Here is a 16986-nt window from a genome sequence, read left to right on the forward strand (position 1 = left end):
GTGTCTTGCCCAAGGACACAACGACCGAGACTGTCCAAGCCAGGGCTCGAACCGGCAACCTTCCGATTACAAGGCGAACCCCCAACTCTTGAGCCACGATCGCCCAAATAGTGCATGCTTGTCTTTGTGACCCACATTTGACTCCCAGCACTCGAAATTGTGCTGAATGATGAAGCCACTACAAAATATATATGGATGAAACACGTGGACAATGATTTAACAATAATTTCACTGAATAACTGGAACTACAGTACAGTGCAAAAGTCTTGAGTCACCCCTTATTTCTTTATAATTGGCTTCCAAGAAGCCAGACCTTCCTGTCATTTTCAAAGAGGTCTTAAGCAATAGTTCTCCAGGCTTCCTGAATTGCTTTTCCAATTTCATTTTCAGTCCAGACCTGTACATGACTATTTTCAGATGGACTTTTTTCTCTTTGTTTGCATTTTTCATCCCTTTTTTAAAAAAAAAAATTTGTACCAGCAAGTGGATTCTCAGAGCTGAAAACTTGGGATGTGCAGTGTGTCTTAAATAGTTTGAGAACATTGGACAAGGAGGACAAAACAAATGGAAGGCCTTAAAAAAACTGTCACCTGCCTCTGAAAGAAAAAAACCACAGCAAAGATCTGACACTTCAGTTAATTCATCTAATATTTGCTGAAGCTTCACTAGAAATGGTATCTGTGGAAGAGTGGCTGACAATAAGATGTTCTTAAGAAATGGGGAAAGTTCACAAGAACTGGACTGAAAATCAGGTCTTATGGAGTGATGAATGTAAATTTTAAATTTTGAGTTCAAATCATCATTAATATATAAAAGGAGCTACAACAATGAGCATCTACAGCCATCTGTAAAACATGGTGGAGGCTCTGTCATGGTTTGGGGCTGAATTTCAGCCAGTGGTGTTGAGGATCCTGTCAAAGCTGATGTTGATCCACCTTCCACTACTACCCAAAAGCATATGATTGGTTTCATTTTAGCACGATAATGATTCCAGACAGCATATGGAACATACCAGTGTTGTGTCTACTTAGCAAAGAACCAATTTTAGATTATATTTTGGCTGTGTTGAAGAATAAAGGTGATCATACTACGCTGTAAAACGCTCGACCTATTTCCTTCAGTTCTTCATAGTGAAATATAAAGATATGAGGGGTGATCCATGGCTTTTGCACAGAACTGTAAATGTTTGCACCGGAGTCCAGACACGACTCATCTTCAGTTCTTCATGTTGAAAGCTAAAATGTTAAGGTTAAGACTAAACACACTAGTTCCAACATTGATAAGACCCTTAAAAGACTCATTAATGAGTCTTCCATTCTTGGTTTCTCACTCTGAACTCACTCAACATTTCTCAACATTTGACACACGAGGAAAAAACCCAAACGTCTTGAATCATTTTCTCTCATCTTCTTTCATTTCTTTATTCTGTTTTTCTTTGAGTCTCGTTCTTTCTCTCTCATCCCCCTCCTTTCCTAAACTCAGTCCTAAATCTGACTCTTTGTCTTTTCCCTCCACTTCAAACCATACTGTTTGTCTTCCTCCCTCACCCTCTCTCTGCTCCTCATCCCTTCTGTGACTCACTACCACACAGTGCCTCGGGCCTCTGCGCACGCTTCTCTTGGCTCGCTGCTCAAACAACTTGCTGATTTGGACTTTTAATCTGCAACAAAAACTGCACCTGTCTTCAGGCTATGTGGTGTTTATGGAGCGTTGGCTGAGCTTCATGAGAGTTTCTGTGGGTGCCTTTAAATAATGAAGACGTCTTTGTCGCTGGTTAAGAGGTTAATACTGGAGTGTGGGCTAGATTGACAAGAAAAGTCTGTAGTATCTGCAAAAACAACCCAGATGTGAACATTAAGAGGAACACATTCATTAATGAACCAGAATCAGTTGAAGTCCAGCTAGTGACTACTCTTGGACTTCATGTTTGTTTATTGGTTTACAACAGGAGTGTCAAATTCATTTTACATCCCGGGCCACATACAGCCCACTGAAACCAGGCCAGACCAGTGAAACTCCCCTTTCTACCAGTGTAAAGAAGTTACATATTTAGCTGTTTTTCTACATGATAAAGAAAAAGCTGCTGTGACAAAGACATAAATCTGTCAGCACGACTCTTTCGACTTAAATCTCAAGAAATAAATGTGTAAAATTATAATTACAAAAACAGTTACAGAGGTTTAATTAGGGACATTTTGGAATTTCTGCTATTCAATACCGAAGTATTGAATAGCAGAAACTACGCTTTCCTGTCAGAGGTAATTTATTTATTTATTTATTTATTTATTTTTTCTTTGGGGGGGGGGGGGGGGAGAGAGAGAGAGAGAGAGAGAGAACCAGCGGCTGACAACACTGTACAGAACGGTAGATTGTTGCGTAATAAGCAAGCGAATAACCCAGAAAATAAAGATTTTTGATGGAAAACTGGTCTCAAAGCTCACTGATGAGAGAACTGTGCAGGAAGTGGGATTTGAATGGAATTCATTACAATGTTATTCAAACATGACGCGTAGTTTTGTCTTCTTTTGGTTTTGGTTCAGTGAATTTTGGTCGGAGAGTGACGAAACCTGCAGTTTCGGAATCTATGAGATGTCTACTTTCAGCACTTGCATGTCCATGTACGTGGCTGTTGGGTGAACAGTGTTTTGCGTTTACATCTTTTCATAGAATCTGGCCCTCTGACCACCACCAGGCAACGGGTGAAGTGTCTTGCCCATGGACACAACGACCGAGACTGTCGGAGCCGGGGCTTGAACCGGCAACCTTCCGATTGAGCCACGACCGCCCCACTTTAGCCATTGTTCCAGAGGTTTTGTAGTTTGTAGTTTGCAGGATCTGACCTTAGGTTGCACTTTCTGATCTGTTACCTCCTGGGAAGATTGGCAACCACCTTTGTTACACTACTTTTTGTATTTACCCAACAAACTCACATTTAGAAAGCTAATAAAAAACATGCAAAAGTATCCAGACTCCCAATGTCTCTATGATATGAAAGGGCGGGCCAAAGCTCAGAAGAGTAGCTTTTACTTTCACTGGATTAAAGTTCCCTCAACAGTGTTCCCTGTGAAAATTATTGTTTCTGATCTGTACTCTTGGAGAAACCTTATGGAACCTATATGTGTATTATACTTATATATTCTGTAAGCTTCTACCCTCACTGCGCTTATTATCCTTTAACATATTATATAAAAGTATTGTGCCTGAGATCGGAGAGCTCATCAGTTCTTCCATCCTATCTCATCACATTAAAGCCACAGTGAAATGAGACTTCACTAATGTCCTGTAACAATCAATTAGTCCTCTCAGGTCACCCACATTAGAGCGTGCACAGTGAGTCGTTCCAACAAATATTAACAGTAACTCTCGAAATGTGAAATCCTCTCTGCTGTATGACTGCACTGATTGAATGTAAGATGTTCTCAGTGAGTACATTACACCATTTCTGTACACTGCACCTACAAGCAGTAAATATCTACTATGTAAACATTTTTATAAGCTCTTGGTGATTTTGGTTTTACGGCTTTTCCTAAAAAGCTGTGGAGTCTGAGTGATAAACATAATGACAGATAAAAATTCCTTCCAACCAGGTTAGCCGTTGATGAGTAGTGTTTGTCTCTGACCTTTTCCTGAAGACAGCGGTTAAGCTTCATGCACATGGTAACGATATTGTAACAGATGTCATTCCACTCTGAGTCTTTCTTCCTCTCATTTTTCTGCACATGTTCAACACCTGTCTTCTGTTCAAAACCACTTTCTAAAGTCTGGAATTCTGCATGCAGTGCAACAAAATACCTATAACATTGGACCAGAGCTCTTCTCGCAACCTTAGCTGTCACCCCTCCATTCCCATTAAAAAGAATGAAAGTTTACAGCACTACCATGCTTTCTGCACTTTTCAAACCTACATCCAAAGCTGAAAGCTACATCCATCTTTACACTGTCTATGATTTTTTTTTCCCTTTCAGGCAAGAGTACCTTCTTTTTTTGGTTGCTTTTTTCCGCCTACTACTTTTAAAACAATTAAGCACTGCTCTGTGGAGATGTGTCAGTTTTCCTTTTGTCAGTGTATCCGGTCGCACCCCTGCCACTTAGGCTGGTGCATATGCAAATCAGAGAAGCTGAGGGCACAATAAGCAGGTCAGTATCTGCAGACATCTCTACAATATTTCAATGCAGGAGCACAGATTTTCACAGAAGGCACAGAACCGCTTGAATACTTAAGACTTTCTGCAAAAAACTCTTCATTCAGGCTTCCTACAAGTGAATGTTCCCTTCTGTTGCCATTCCGGCAGCATATTTTTCCAACAGCAACATCAGTCATTTAGAAGTGAATATCAGGAAGTCACGAGAGCGCTTTAAGCTTTTGTGTGTAATGACCAATACACTGAGCGATTCTACAGGACTTACCCACCTCTTGTGGGTACGTCCTGCTTAGTGCTCAGTGCTTTTGCACTGAGCACTGATAACAAGCTGAAGTGTCATCATCGCTTTAGTCTGGAGAATGCAATGTCTGTGTTTTCTGCAAAGAATTTCAAATTCCGATTTGTCTGACCACAGAGCAGCTTTCCACTTTGCCTCAGTCCTAGTGGATGGCACTGCAAACTGTGGGAGTGTTTGTAAGTTTTTTCTTTGACACGCTGCCTGTCTAAGATATTGTTTTATACCCAATCATGTTACTGACCTGTTGCAATATTTTTCATGACATTGATACTTTTTCTGTTCTATTGTGAATAAAATATGAGATTATGTGATTTGGATATCATTGCTTTCTATTTTTAGTTGCATTTTACGCGGCGTAACAAATTTTATTGAAATTGAAGTTGAAGTATAACAACAACAAGCAAAGGAAAACTTACAAGAAGCTGTGCCAGTGTCTAGATAAGCACACTTCATGCAGTATTGTTTTTGACTGCTTCTCCTTTTTGGCCTGTTACCTGTCAGTCAACTTATGCATAAGGACAAGAACACCTTTCAATTTAGGAAATTCAACATGTTCCTTTATCAACATTAAACCTGTGGAAGTCTTACTAATGGACAGACAGCATTTCTGCTTCATAACCCTTTTCAGTTCAAATTTTTCAAAAAATGATCCAAATGTAATAAAATAAAACTTTAACAGACAAACAGACAAAACTCTCATTGTTACGACTCAATATTTTTTGAAATGTCTTGTTCCAGACATGAGAGATGTAAGGATGGCTATCTTTGATATTTTCAATTCCCAGCACCTTTACTCAAAAAAAGGGGGGGCGACCACAAACACAGAAACAACACAGTGCCAAACCCTTAAGTCAGTGTGCGTTGACCCACATTTAAGTGCGTGTGGGCCCAGTGAAACCCGGCAGCGGTGAGGAGGAGGAGGAGAGAGGAAGGTAAAGTAGCTGCAGGGTGAAAATTGTCACTTCTGATGGAGCCAGGAATCTGTCAGCTTATATGTTCTTTCACTTGGGGAGGAACTGCGACGAGTGATGACGCAGGCACATGCATATGCACACTTTATCGCATTTGTTTGCAAGTATGCATGCATGCAGACATGCTCACGCAAACAGTGGTGACAGGTGATAGAGAGTGACAGCTCAACCCTGGAGGTACTGAAAAAGTAGGAGAAATTTTGGAAGGTGGGGTTATGGAAGTGTAGGAGAGAGCGGAGGAAACTTAGTAGTAGTAGATATTTACAGCTTGTAGTGGCTTCACTTGCTTCCTGTCTGCAGTCCGTGTACGGGGCAGGCTGCAGGGATAACTTCACATCTATCTTTTCTAGTATACCTGTTAAGCTGTGAACCATGATGCTGTTCATGAATGCAGGTTTCAGGGTGCTTTTCCTTCACAGATTAAGCACCTCCAGTATCAGTTCCAGAGAATCCAATCAAGATCCTTTTATTAAAAGCTAATTAAGAAAGAGATCCCTTATATCGTTGAGCCCCTCAGAGGACAAGCTTGTTTAAATTGTTATTTACATTATAAAACTGCAGATAGCTGTAACGTTATTACTAGTTTCTTGATTTGGAGCCCAAAAATGTGAGCTAAAGTACTGTTGGGTCACTCTCTTGTGTCTTTTGACCATTGAGCGTAGAGCCGTCTTTGTGATGGAGTTATTTATAACACTGGGTTAGCAGGGCTCTGTTAGAGATCGCTTTCAGCCAAACGATGGCCAGGATTCTCCAAAGGCTTTTGGTGTGAAAGGTTGAAAGTTTGTTGAGGTCGCTGTCTGTCACCTCCCATTACTCTGAGCCACAGAGCAAAGAGAACGCCACACAGTGGGGATTTAACTTCATTTGGTGTGGTTGTTGTACTCTGATGACCTTAAGACTCTGTTCATCCTTGATCTTTTTCGTTGGCCCTTCTCTGTCCAGTTATGTGAAATTCTCACTGGTGAGACCTCTCAGTTCACCGGGATTAATGCTGAGCTGTTAATAATCAAGGGCATCTCCTCAAGTTTGGTCTGGTTCAGGTGTGCACAGCATTGTGGATGCAGACTGTCTGATGCTCCTTGGTTTGGAACTTTCAAATGCCAATATCTATTGATTGGATTGAGTTAAATGGTAAATGGCCTGCATTTGTATAGCGCTTTTCTAGTCCTTAAGGACCCCAAAGCGCTTTACACTACATTTAGTCATTCACCCATTCACACTCACATTCACACACTGGCGATGGTAAGCTACATTGTAGCCACAGCTGCCCTGGGGCGCACTGACAGAGGCGAGGCTGCCGGACACAGGCGCCACCGGGCCCTCTGACCACCACCAGTAGGCAAACAGTTAAAAAGTATGAGACACATCTCATCCCCCTCTTTTGTCCATCCATCCTTTTCTTCTGCTAATCCAAAATATTTCAAATAAAAGATAAGGAGCAACTTCTGGGTCTGAAAAGTGAAATCATGAGGTACGTGCGTTCTTTGTAATGGCCAGCAGAGAGCAATAACTCTGGTTGTAAAAAGAGCAGAGAGAGTTCTCTCTCATTGTAGGATCTTATTAAAAACATTTGTGATGAGCAGATGTTCTCAATTGCTAATTTCAAGTCCTCATTAATATGCCTTAATGTTCATTTTGTACACTTTTATCCCATTTAGAGTTGAATCCATGATAAAGCAGGGCATGCTTTAAGGTGTGGGTATTTTGCATGTTCCTGAGGTACCAACTTGTCAATCACAGTCTACAGTTAGCAGTTTATCAGTAACATCTTCACCTCCCTTATGACATCTGGCTTAAAAACCAAAAAACAACAACAACAACAAAGAAGTGTCCAAAATGCTTATCTCAAGGCTTTAAAATAGCTTGAGGTACAGCTCTTCTCTCGCTCCTCTGCTTGACCTAAGAGGTCAAACACACTGTAACTTAAAAAAACACTAGCAAATAGAAAAAAATACTGCAAAACCACACAAATTACAGCAGAAGTAATTTAGTGAGTTAATAACATGATTTAACAGAAGTATTGAATAGTGAACATGTAGCTAGAGCTGGAGCCCCCTGTTGAAGTACTGCAGGTTGGTCACAATAATAACAGAAACTCAGTCTGACATTAGTAACAAATATGTATACTTACATATTAATAAAAATATATTAATTTATATGAAAAGGGAATTGAAACTGGTAATAGGAGGCGAGTCGTCCCCTAAATCACTTCCGTTGCGTAGTTTTTTTCTTTTGTTTGCTTCTTTTTTAAATTCCGTTTTTCTTCTCTCTGCTTTTTGCATTTCCTGTTTTCTCAGATCGTGTGTTTGACCTCTCAGGGCCACTGTACATTTTATTTTTAAAAAGTTTACATCAACGTGTCACTAGTGTCCTTGAGCTACAAAATGTGACCCAATATTTTCTATTTGGAAGCGAGAGAAAGGGTTAATAGAAAAGTGATTCTATGTGCTTTGTGTGAGTGGTGATGGACCCATATATATGCCCATGCTATATTGAGTATCACTTATTTGTGGACATTAATACAGGGCAGAGCAGTCAAACCATTTAAGCAATGGCGTCCTTCGTTATGTAATGCAAGGACTAAAAAAGCAGCTGGCTTAAAAACACACCGGATAAAGATGACATGCCAGAGCAGTCAAAGATGTAGCTTTGATGCTGGATGGAAACCTCAAGAACAGAAAGGATAATGTTGTGAAAAAGAATTCCAACAGAAGCGTCCTTTGATGTAGGAAGGGTTTTTGTTTGAGGTTTCTCCACCAGAAAAAGTTTTCAATCTTTTAGGGGCACAATTGTCCCCACATGGGTTCACTCTGAGTACTGCCTCTGTTCACGCACATGTGTTAGCATTAATCAGCGATTATATTATATGGCTGCACACTTAAATATTTTTTCATTTTGGCGAAGGTGTACTCCAGGTGCTGATTTGGAAGGACAACCTTCATGGTTGATGATGGAACACCTGTCTTGTAGACAAACTTGTCTTCCAGCCCTGCTCAATAGCCCGATAAAAGTGATGAATACACTATATGGCAGAAATCCTGTGATTCAAAATTCAATTAAGGTCTGGAACCAACTATTGGGCACAGTAAAGGCTCCTAAAATGTATTTGGATGCTCCAATATGTAACAATCATGCCTTCAGGCCTGGGCTGGAGGACATCACATTTGTGACATGGCAGGGAAGAGGGATTTGTTCTCTCAAAGATATTTACATTGATGGACATTTTCCATCTTTTCAGCAATTGAGGGTGAAATTTAATCTTCCTAATTCACATTTTTTCAGATTTTTACAGTTAAGACATTTCATCAAAGCATCTATTCCACAATACAATTTGATTCCTCAAAACTCAGTGCTTGACAGCTTCATGTCAGTTGAGCCCTACACTAGAGGTGCTGTGTCTCGCTTTTACAGGGCCTTACTAGATATATACAGTCCTTCATCTGATACTTTTAGGGAGCAGTGGCAGGAAGAACTGGGGGTGGATGTTACTGATGATCTTTGGCAAGAGTGCATTAAGAATATATATTGTAGTTCTATAAATGCTAGACATTGTCTGATCCAATTTAAGGTTGTGTATAGGTTGCATTTTTCTCCCACTAAAGTGGAAAAAATATATAAGAACGTTTCAGCCCTCTGTGTTAAGTGTTCAAGTGGTCGAGGAACTTTATCTCACCTTTTCTTTCAATGCCAAAAACTACAGCTTTTTTGGAATCATTTGTTTGATTTTCTGACCAAAGCCATTGGCAGGGAGGTCCCATGTACCCCCTTTGCAGCATTATTCGGGGTGTCTGAACCAGGTTGGGCAAGGGACAAGACAGAGACGCAGGTTGTGTCAATGACTACTCTTGTGGCTAGAAAGTTGATACTTCTTAGCTGGAAGTCTGATAAACCTCCTACCTTCGAAATGTGGTTGAGACAATTTGGAAGTGTACTCCATCTGGAGAAAATCAGGTTTACCTTGTCTAACCGAGAGAGTGTGTTTTATAAGATTTGGCAACCAGTCATTAGCCTGATGGATAAACTTAAGTGAAATGTACTCTGTCTTACAATTTTTGTATGCTGTATTACCACCTTGTTGACGTGCCGTCCACCTTCTATTGTGTTCTTTTGAAGGTGATTGTTGTATGCTGCTCAATTATAAAATCAATAAAAAATATATTGAAAAGCATTAATCAGCGATTATAAACTGGTCACAATTGTGAATGAGAGCATGAATGGCTGTCAGTCACTCTGTATTAGCCCTGCAGCGGCAGTCTGTCCAGGGTGTACGCAGCCGCTTGCCTGAAGTCAGATGGGCAAGGTTCCAGTCCCTGTGACCCTGAACTGGACAAGCAGTTCAAAAATACATGAATGAATAAATGGGTCTCTGATGAATGGATCTTTAAATGAACAACTCTGTGTATCTTGTGACTGTTCCCCTGATTGTTTCAGTCTTGGCAGTGTGTTGGGGACAAGAGTAGGTGCAGTGCTGTATTTGACACATTATCTCTGATCAATGACGCCAGAGAGACATCACGAAACTAGCATTTTTGGCCACCGCTATTATTTAAGACTAAATGAATATTTTATAATCACTTTGGCAACAAAGAGTCACTCATACGTTAAATTAAAAATTCCTGTCAGTATTGTTGTGCCTTGACACATAGATTAATTAACAGTGGTCACAGCTGTCTTGTCTTCAAAACACGCTAGCTGCTAGAAATTAGTAAAATATAAATAGATTTCGGAAGGCGAGGCTTTTTCTATCCACCCAATCTTTTCGTCTCTTCTCTGAGAGCACCTGGAGCGCTGTGTCACACACACTCATTAATGTACTTACTTGCACAAAAACACAGCCCTCCATCCCAACCATGTGACCTCCACCATGTTGTTTCCAGGTTTCTCCCACTTTGCTAGCTGGACGCTATGTTGCAACACATCTCGCCTCATGGCTGTTCTGACCTCTCACTGTGGTGATCTGACCCATGCACATGTAACCCAAATGCCACCGCTATTATTCTTGTTGTTAATTGAACTATAAATCAAGACGAGTGTGAGTGTGTGTGTGCGTGTACACGTAAAATCATGAAGGTCATTTGTGTTTGTTTACGGTGTACAACCGGCCCCGCTCCAGTTGAAGCCTTTCATTAAACACGACACGCGTGACCTAAGGCGCTCTCCATTGTTGGCTGGGGATTAGTGCGGCTTGCAAATACCCCGAACCTTGTGCGGCTGGAACGAGTCGAGGGGTATTAGAAGGTGTGTGTGTATGTCCTTGTTTATATATCTTTGTGGTGACCAGAAATTGGAAGTTTACGATGCTACGGGGACAAAATCCCGGTCCCCACAAGTTTGAAGGCATTTTTCAAACTCAAAATGTGGTTTTAGTGTGTGTGTGCATGGAAGGAGAGGGGAAGGAAGTTTGCGAGGAGGATCACTCTGGATTTTAACTTTCAAAGCTGATTTGGGAAAACTGTTAGGATTTTAGCCCGCTAATCACCCTCTGCTTGCAGGATGTTAAGAGAAAGAGAAACCTGTGGTGGGAAGCAGGTGCACAGCACGAGTTTGAGAGCTGCAACAGCACACGTGCAGATTGCAAAAGTCCTGCTTCGTGGTTGGCCGCTCTAACATCCGTCTCTAAAGCGCATGCAGAATTTGTGCATCTCACCTCATGAAGTGTGTGCGCTGTATATGAAGTCCTGGATTGCACGTACACTTTTATACCAGGGATTTATGTCAGCAGGCTAATAACTAAACAAGCAAGCAGGCAGAGCAACCCAAAAACGGTAAAGCTGTAATCTCAGTGAAATTTGTTTAATCTCAAAGGGGAGCAGTAATCTGTCAAGATGGGCTCACGGAGGGAGGATGTTTATGCAGCCACAGTGTTTCTATTTCAGTTTAGGTGCTACCCTGCAGAAAACGTTAATCCTAGTGGTTCGGTATCTGCAGAATGAGTTTTGCAGTTTGAGTTAATTGGAGACACACAAAGACGACTGATGGTCAATGGAGGTTTTGGTGGCACCAGTGCAGCTGTCCTCACGTTTAGCTTCTCAATTAAAATTCAAGTGAGAAAAATTATGTGGGAGAGATGGGATGTTTGCAAAGTGAAATGGAAAAGGGGGGAGGAATGCATGAAGATCAGAGTGACTGAAAGTAGCTGCTGGTTTCACTTCTTATCCTTTCGAGTGAAAGGGGGGATAAAAAGCAAGAGAGGTTGATAGAAGGACATTTGACCTGGTAAAGAAGGAATAGAGGAGATGTGGAAGAAGGCTGAAGGAGAGGACTCTTACAAACCAAAACAAAGTGATTTGTGGTGAAGAAATTCAGGATGAGAGGGACAAATAGCGTGTGATGAAACAGATTTTCAAGCAAGAAAATGAGATCAAAAACAATAAGCCTGGAGAGATAAGAAGAACAAACTCTATGGAGAAAAGAATGAGAAGAGGCAGCTAGAGAGTTGGTTCAGGATGAAAGCAGAGAGATGTGAGCCCATGCTGCGCTGTAATGATTTCCTGAGGCGAATAGACTGAACTTTGAACCATGTATTTAACTCTATACTGCAGCTGGAGTGTATGCACGATTGCATTTGTATCAGGAGAAAGGCTAAAACTCTAAGTTGTGTTTCAGTAACTCAGTTTAAAAGCATCATATTCACAGTGTAAAATGTGACTTCATGTGCTCTTTCTAAAACCCTGACACATTTGTACACATGAGACATTCTAACACAGACGCACAAAGTTAAAAGTGCTTAGCTGCAAAAAAGAAACCCCTCAAAAACTAGAAAGTTGGTTGATTTTCTCTGTTTCATGCTTACAAGAAAAGCAAACAGTACGCAAAGAGCTGAAGTGTAAAAGAAAAACTGAAAAAGAAACAAATAAATGAACCCTAAGAATAGACAAGAGAATAAACAAGAATAAATATGTAAAGTTTTAGGTGTGTACACTGATGAAGCACTAGCTCAAAGCTTAGTTAACACAGGTGAAAATAAACTAGTTCACATCCATAGCTGACTTTAAACTGAAAATTAAGCCTCACCCACATATAAAGCAATTTGCTCACAGCACATTACTTTGTAGCTGACAGCTGGTCACTATTTTTGACATTCCACCCTCATGTTCGTTTACCAACCCCCAGTTATGCCAATCAACAATTCGCTTCACTCCCATTGGTGGTTGCCTCAAAGCTTAACACTGTATGTGCCCATTTTGTGTTGTTGTGATGTTGTTTACGCTATTTCACCTCTCAAATAATACTGACATTGTATTTCTGCAATTGCAAGCGTCTTCCTGTGCTATTCTCTTTCAGGAGAACTGTCATTTTCAGTAGTGCCATCCATGGAGGCCCCATTCAGTGCCAATTCTAATCTAAACACATCCCTGTAAACCTCGGTAGGATCATACATCAGCATCTCTAAAAACCAAGAAATAAAAAGTGCTTTTACTGCACAAAATGTAATCATTTAAATAATGAGATGCGTCATTAAGTAGATTCAGATTCAAAACTGATGAGTTAACGAATGTTAAAATGTTCTTTGGGAACTTTTGTTGATGTTCGCTTATGTCATTAAGCTTTGGTAATATTTGCAAGTGATCTTCATTCATGTGCAGATATTTCCCATGCCATACTCATTATAACTTTTCAGACTACATCGTCTATTGGATGTTTGAGGAAAAATATTTGGTGATTTAAAAATACAGTATTTAGTTACTTAAAAAAAAAGATGAACACATTTTCTTAAATTTTATCAAGTGCATTTGTTCTGTTTATCTACTCTCTTACCCTCTGCCTGACTCTGCTCAGATCAGCTGGTTGTGATGCTTGTGGGGAAGTTGCCCTCTGGTGGACAGATGACCCAAGTTTGTAGTTGGAGGGCATTTCTCCATTTCTTTACTTTTAAATTTTCATTTTTCATCATAACATTATATATGTTGATACCAGTAAATTGCCAAATAGCTAATATTACTCTCCTAATAAATAAGTCAGACTCAGTTTCAAATGGTCAGATGGACTTTCTTCAGCAGCGCCTAGCCTAGTATAGCGATTTTGCGCATCATGTGATACACACATTGCTTGACTCACGTCCACCATATTGGGCATTATGCAACCAATGGTTAAATGCTGTAGATGAAATCAGTGGCAAAGGGGTATTATACTAATAGATATCCCAATGTTTCCTTTAAAGGCAGATTTTCGTTGCACTTTTCAGTTTTATGCTGCTTGAAGAATACCTGGCTAGTGTTTGCAGACAGACATGTTCCATGCAAAGTACAGGTGACCATAACAATTTGATAGCAACCAAAGCAATTGGGGAGTCCAATATTTTTGCCTGGAGACCAGTAATTACCAGGGGGTCACAGACCAGTCTCAAAGGTCTGTGTGATGGGGGCCTTATTCATTTGACCTATACATTATTGCCATCATTGCCACAAGTGGAAAATTTTGGACAACTTAATATTATGTATTTAACATTCATGTCTGCCAGGGTTTGAAAATTAATTTGAGCACATTCACATATTATAAGGCCTCCAGTAAAAAATTCAAAGTCTGACACGGAGACACAAAATGCTATCTTGGAATTAACAATCTGCGAAATAAATAAATGCAAATCTGCATTTAGTCTATTTTGAGTTTTCTGCTCAATATGCTAAGGTAAGCCAGAGCAAACCCATAAATAAGCAGCATTTATTAATTTCAGGATGTTTGTGTCATTTGTCTGAGGAAGTGACCTGCTCAAATGTACATTTAAATTCAAAAATGCTTATATTCAAAATGTGCCTTTGTTAACCCTTGACTGTAACTGTTTTGTATTTCAGAATGGTTTTTGCATGCGTCTGTGTTTTGAGAGGATTTTTAGGTATAAAGTATAAGGGCTGGGAACATTGTCTTCATTTATTAGCAATCTAACAATAACCTCTGTAAGCTGGAAAAATGAATCCTCACGAATAATCTTCCTCCTCCTTTTCCCTCATGACTACTGCTTGGTTATTAACCTGCTGGTGTGCACAGAGTGCCAAAGGAGAGGAGTACCTCTCCTGTGTCTGTGGTTGGGCTTACTCCAATACAACAAACGATCTATATTCATATAGAACAAGAAAAAAAGACCCATCGATAAAGAATAAACATGTATTTTGTCGTATGTTTTAATTAGGGGATAAAGTTGCATTTTCTAGAAATTTGAAAACCCGTGCATCTCTCTCTCACACACACACACACACACGCTTCTTCACCTGGAGCTGAGGTCGGCCTGTGCTGCCCCTCCTACTCCTCCTCCGCTTCCCCCACGGCTCTTCTCCAGGCCCAGTTTAGTAAAGATGCCCACCAGTACCATGATGGCCACCACCCCACAGATGATGTACACGATAAGTTGCGTGCGGTCCCGGTCCAGGTCTCCCTGTCCCTCAGTAATGGTGGCAACTGGTTTGCCAGTGTTTGCCCAGATGGGAGTGTCATAGTTGGAGCAGATGCTCTGGTCCAAGCGCTGCTGACGGAACTGGCAGCAGAAACGGTAGAAGCAGGTACCGCAGCAGTACAGGAAGACACCGGCGTTACAGTTGAAAGGTGGGTCCCACTGACCCATGACATCATAGTAACCCTGGCAACGTGTCCCACCCACAGGAGGGAGATCCTCATCATCTGTATCTCCACCACTGTTGGGAGTGGAAAGTCCTGTCTCTGGAGGAGTGTTTTGGGTGGTCTCTGTATAGCTGGTAGTTGTCTGGTTAGTTAATGTGGTAGGTGAATCCTCAGTTACTCCCACAGCTGTAACTGATGGACCCTGGGTGAAGGCTGGCCGGATAACAGAGAATAAAAAGAGGAAGGAGAGAAAAAAGGGGCAGGAGAAAGGGTTGGTGGCTGCCATGTTTCCTGGAGAACCCAACGTCCCACCTACAGGCTTTGAACAGGAGGGAAGCAGAGTGTTAGCAACAGAGAAACAGCACAGACATCAAATAAGGTAAAAGTAGTTTTACTGAGAAAAGCAAACCAAAAAATCCCCACAGTCTAAAAAAAATTCCCAGAAGTATCTCAAAGCATGTTCCTGTTAAAACACATGACTTATCTATTGATCTGACACATTTATGAAATCAATAATGAAAAGAGGGCAGAGTACATTTTTAAATAGGTCACTATCGGAGACATTTGTCATAAAATGCGATGTGATACACACTCGCTGCTCTCTCCTACTCCCTGGGTGTTTGGTATGCAGGGGCCACAGCAGGAAGGCTACGCAAAGGCTAATTAACACTACCCCCCAAAAAACCATTGGCTGCCCTCTGCTATCACTTGAGCCCATCACCAGATCGTCCTGTCTCAGTAAAACCCGGGCCATCACAGGTGACCCCTTGCACCCCACTCACCACCTGTTTGACCTGCTGCCACTCCGGATGTCGCCTCAGGTCAATCAGGTTCCACACCTGCAGACTCACAAACAGCATCTTTCCCTGGGCCATTGCCACTGTTAACATGCAATATCCTGTCCTAATCACACACCGACTCCACTCAGACCAAGTGCATTATACTACTTTCAAGCACTTTGCAACCTGTTCTTCTATTGTGTTTCTTCCTCCTAAATTCCTCGTGATTATTAATATTTTTCATGTTTGTTATTTACTCATGCTGTCTTATTATTTAATATTTTATTCCAGCACAGTTGGTGTAGAGCACTCACAATTTTGTTGTACATGTACAATGACAATAAAGGGCTATTCTATTCTATTCTATTCGATAATCAGCTGGGAGAATCAGTTTAAGGTGACTTTTCAACTTACTTCTCAAAAATATAAAAAAAAATGCAGAAAAGCAAGTGACAGTTCAATTTTGTTTAGTTTTGAAAGAGCTAAATAGGCAAGTCATTTCATGCTTGAAAATCATTGACTGGGTTCTCACCTTCTTCGCAGTCCTCCGTCGACCCTGTGCGTTTCTTCCTCAAAGTTCAAGGGCAAAAAAACGAAATCCCTCTAGAAATATCCACAAACTTTAGCCAGCAGCATTTTTGCCCCAAGTTTACCCTTGCTCCTCTTTCCCTCACGTGTTCTCCATTTTCAGCCGTTGATTTAATTGAAGGACTTAAACAAACCCAAAGCGATGCACTCCTTTGACCGTCTTTACACTCTTCTTTACAGTCCTCTCTATCACCTCTTGCTCTTCTTCTCTTCTTCAAACGCTGTGCAGACAAAGGCGGTCAATGACTTTTAGGCTCCTCTACTGCCAAGATCCCCTTTGCGCTGTGTGTGTGTGTGTGTGTGTATTTGTCCATATGTGTGAGAGAGAAATCAAAAGAGTGTGTGTGGTGGTTGCACCGAGCCCTGAAACAGTTCAGGAACCAAATGCGATCTCCTCCTCTGTTTACTTCCACTCAGTGCCAGACGTGAGAGAGGAGAGATAGGAGAGAGCGTGTGTGTGTGTGTGTGTGTGGGGGGTGGGGGGGGTCCCGGGGGGGGGGGGGGGGGCAGAGGGGCGCTATATCCAGCTGCATTTCTCATCATTCCCAGAGGGAAAAAGGACTGGAGGGAGAAAGATGGGGAAAATATAAAGAAGAGGAGAGGAAAAAAACTCAAATGTTTGTGTGTGTGTGTTTACTATATGTTGAAATCTTGGC

General features: G+C 41.1%; 1 protein-coding gene across 2 annotated transcripts in view; it reads right to left on the reverse strand.

Moving 5' to 3' along the window:
• Nucleotides 1-16782, reverse strand: part of shisa8b (shisa family member 8b) — a 45168-nt gene extending 28386 nt beyond the window's left edge. Inside the window, exons 1-2 of one of the 2 annotated variants that reach the window (XM_085169788.1) lie at nucleotides 16275-16782; nucleotides 14618-15275 (exon numbers count right to left, since the gene is read on the reverse strand). In XM_085169788.1, the coding sequence (XP_085025914.1) occupies nucleotides 14618-15249 (632 nt within the window). In that variant the 5' untranslated portion in view covers nucleotides 15250-15275; nucleotides 16275-16782. Of the gene's footprint in view, nucleotides 1-14617; nucleotides 15283-16274 lie in introns of both variants that reach the window. The other variant, XM_085169787.1, reaches the window with a different exon arrangement.
• Nucleotides 16783-16986: the final 204 nt, after the last annotated feature.

The sequence above is a fragment of the Neolamprologus multifasciatus genome, chromosome 8, assembly GCF_963576455.1.
Source record: "Neolamprologus multifasciatus chromosome 8, fNeoMul1.2, whole genome shotgun sequence".
Classification (NCBI taxonomy): Eukaryota; Metazoa; Chordata; class Actinopteri; order Cichliformes; family Cichlidae; genus Neolamprologus; species Neolamprologus multifasciatus.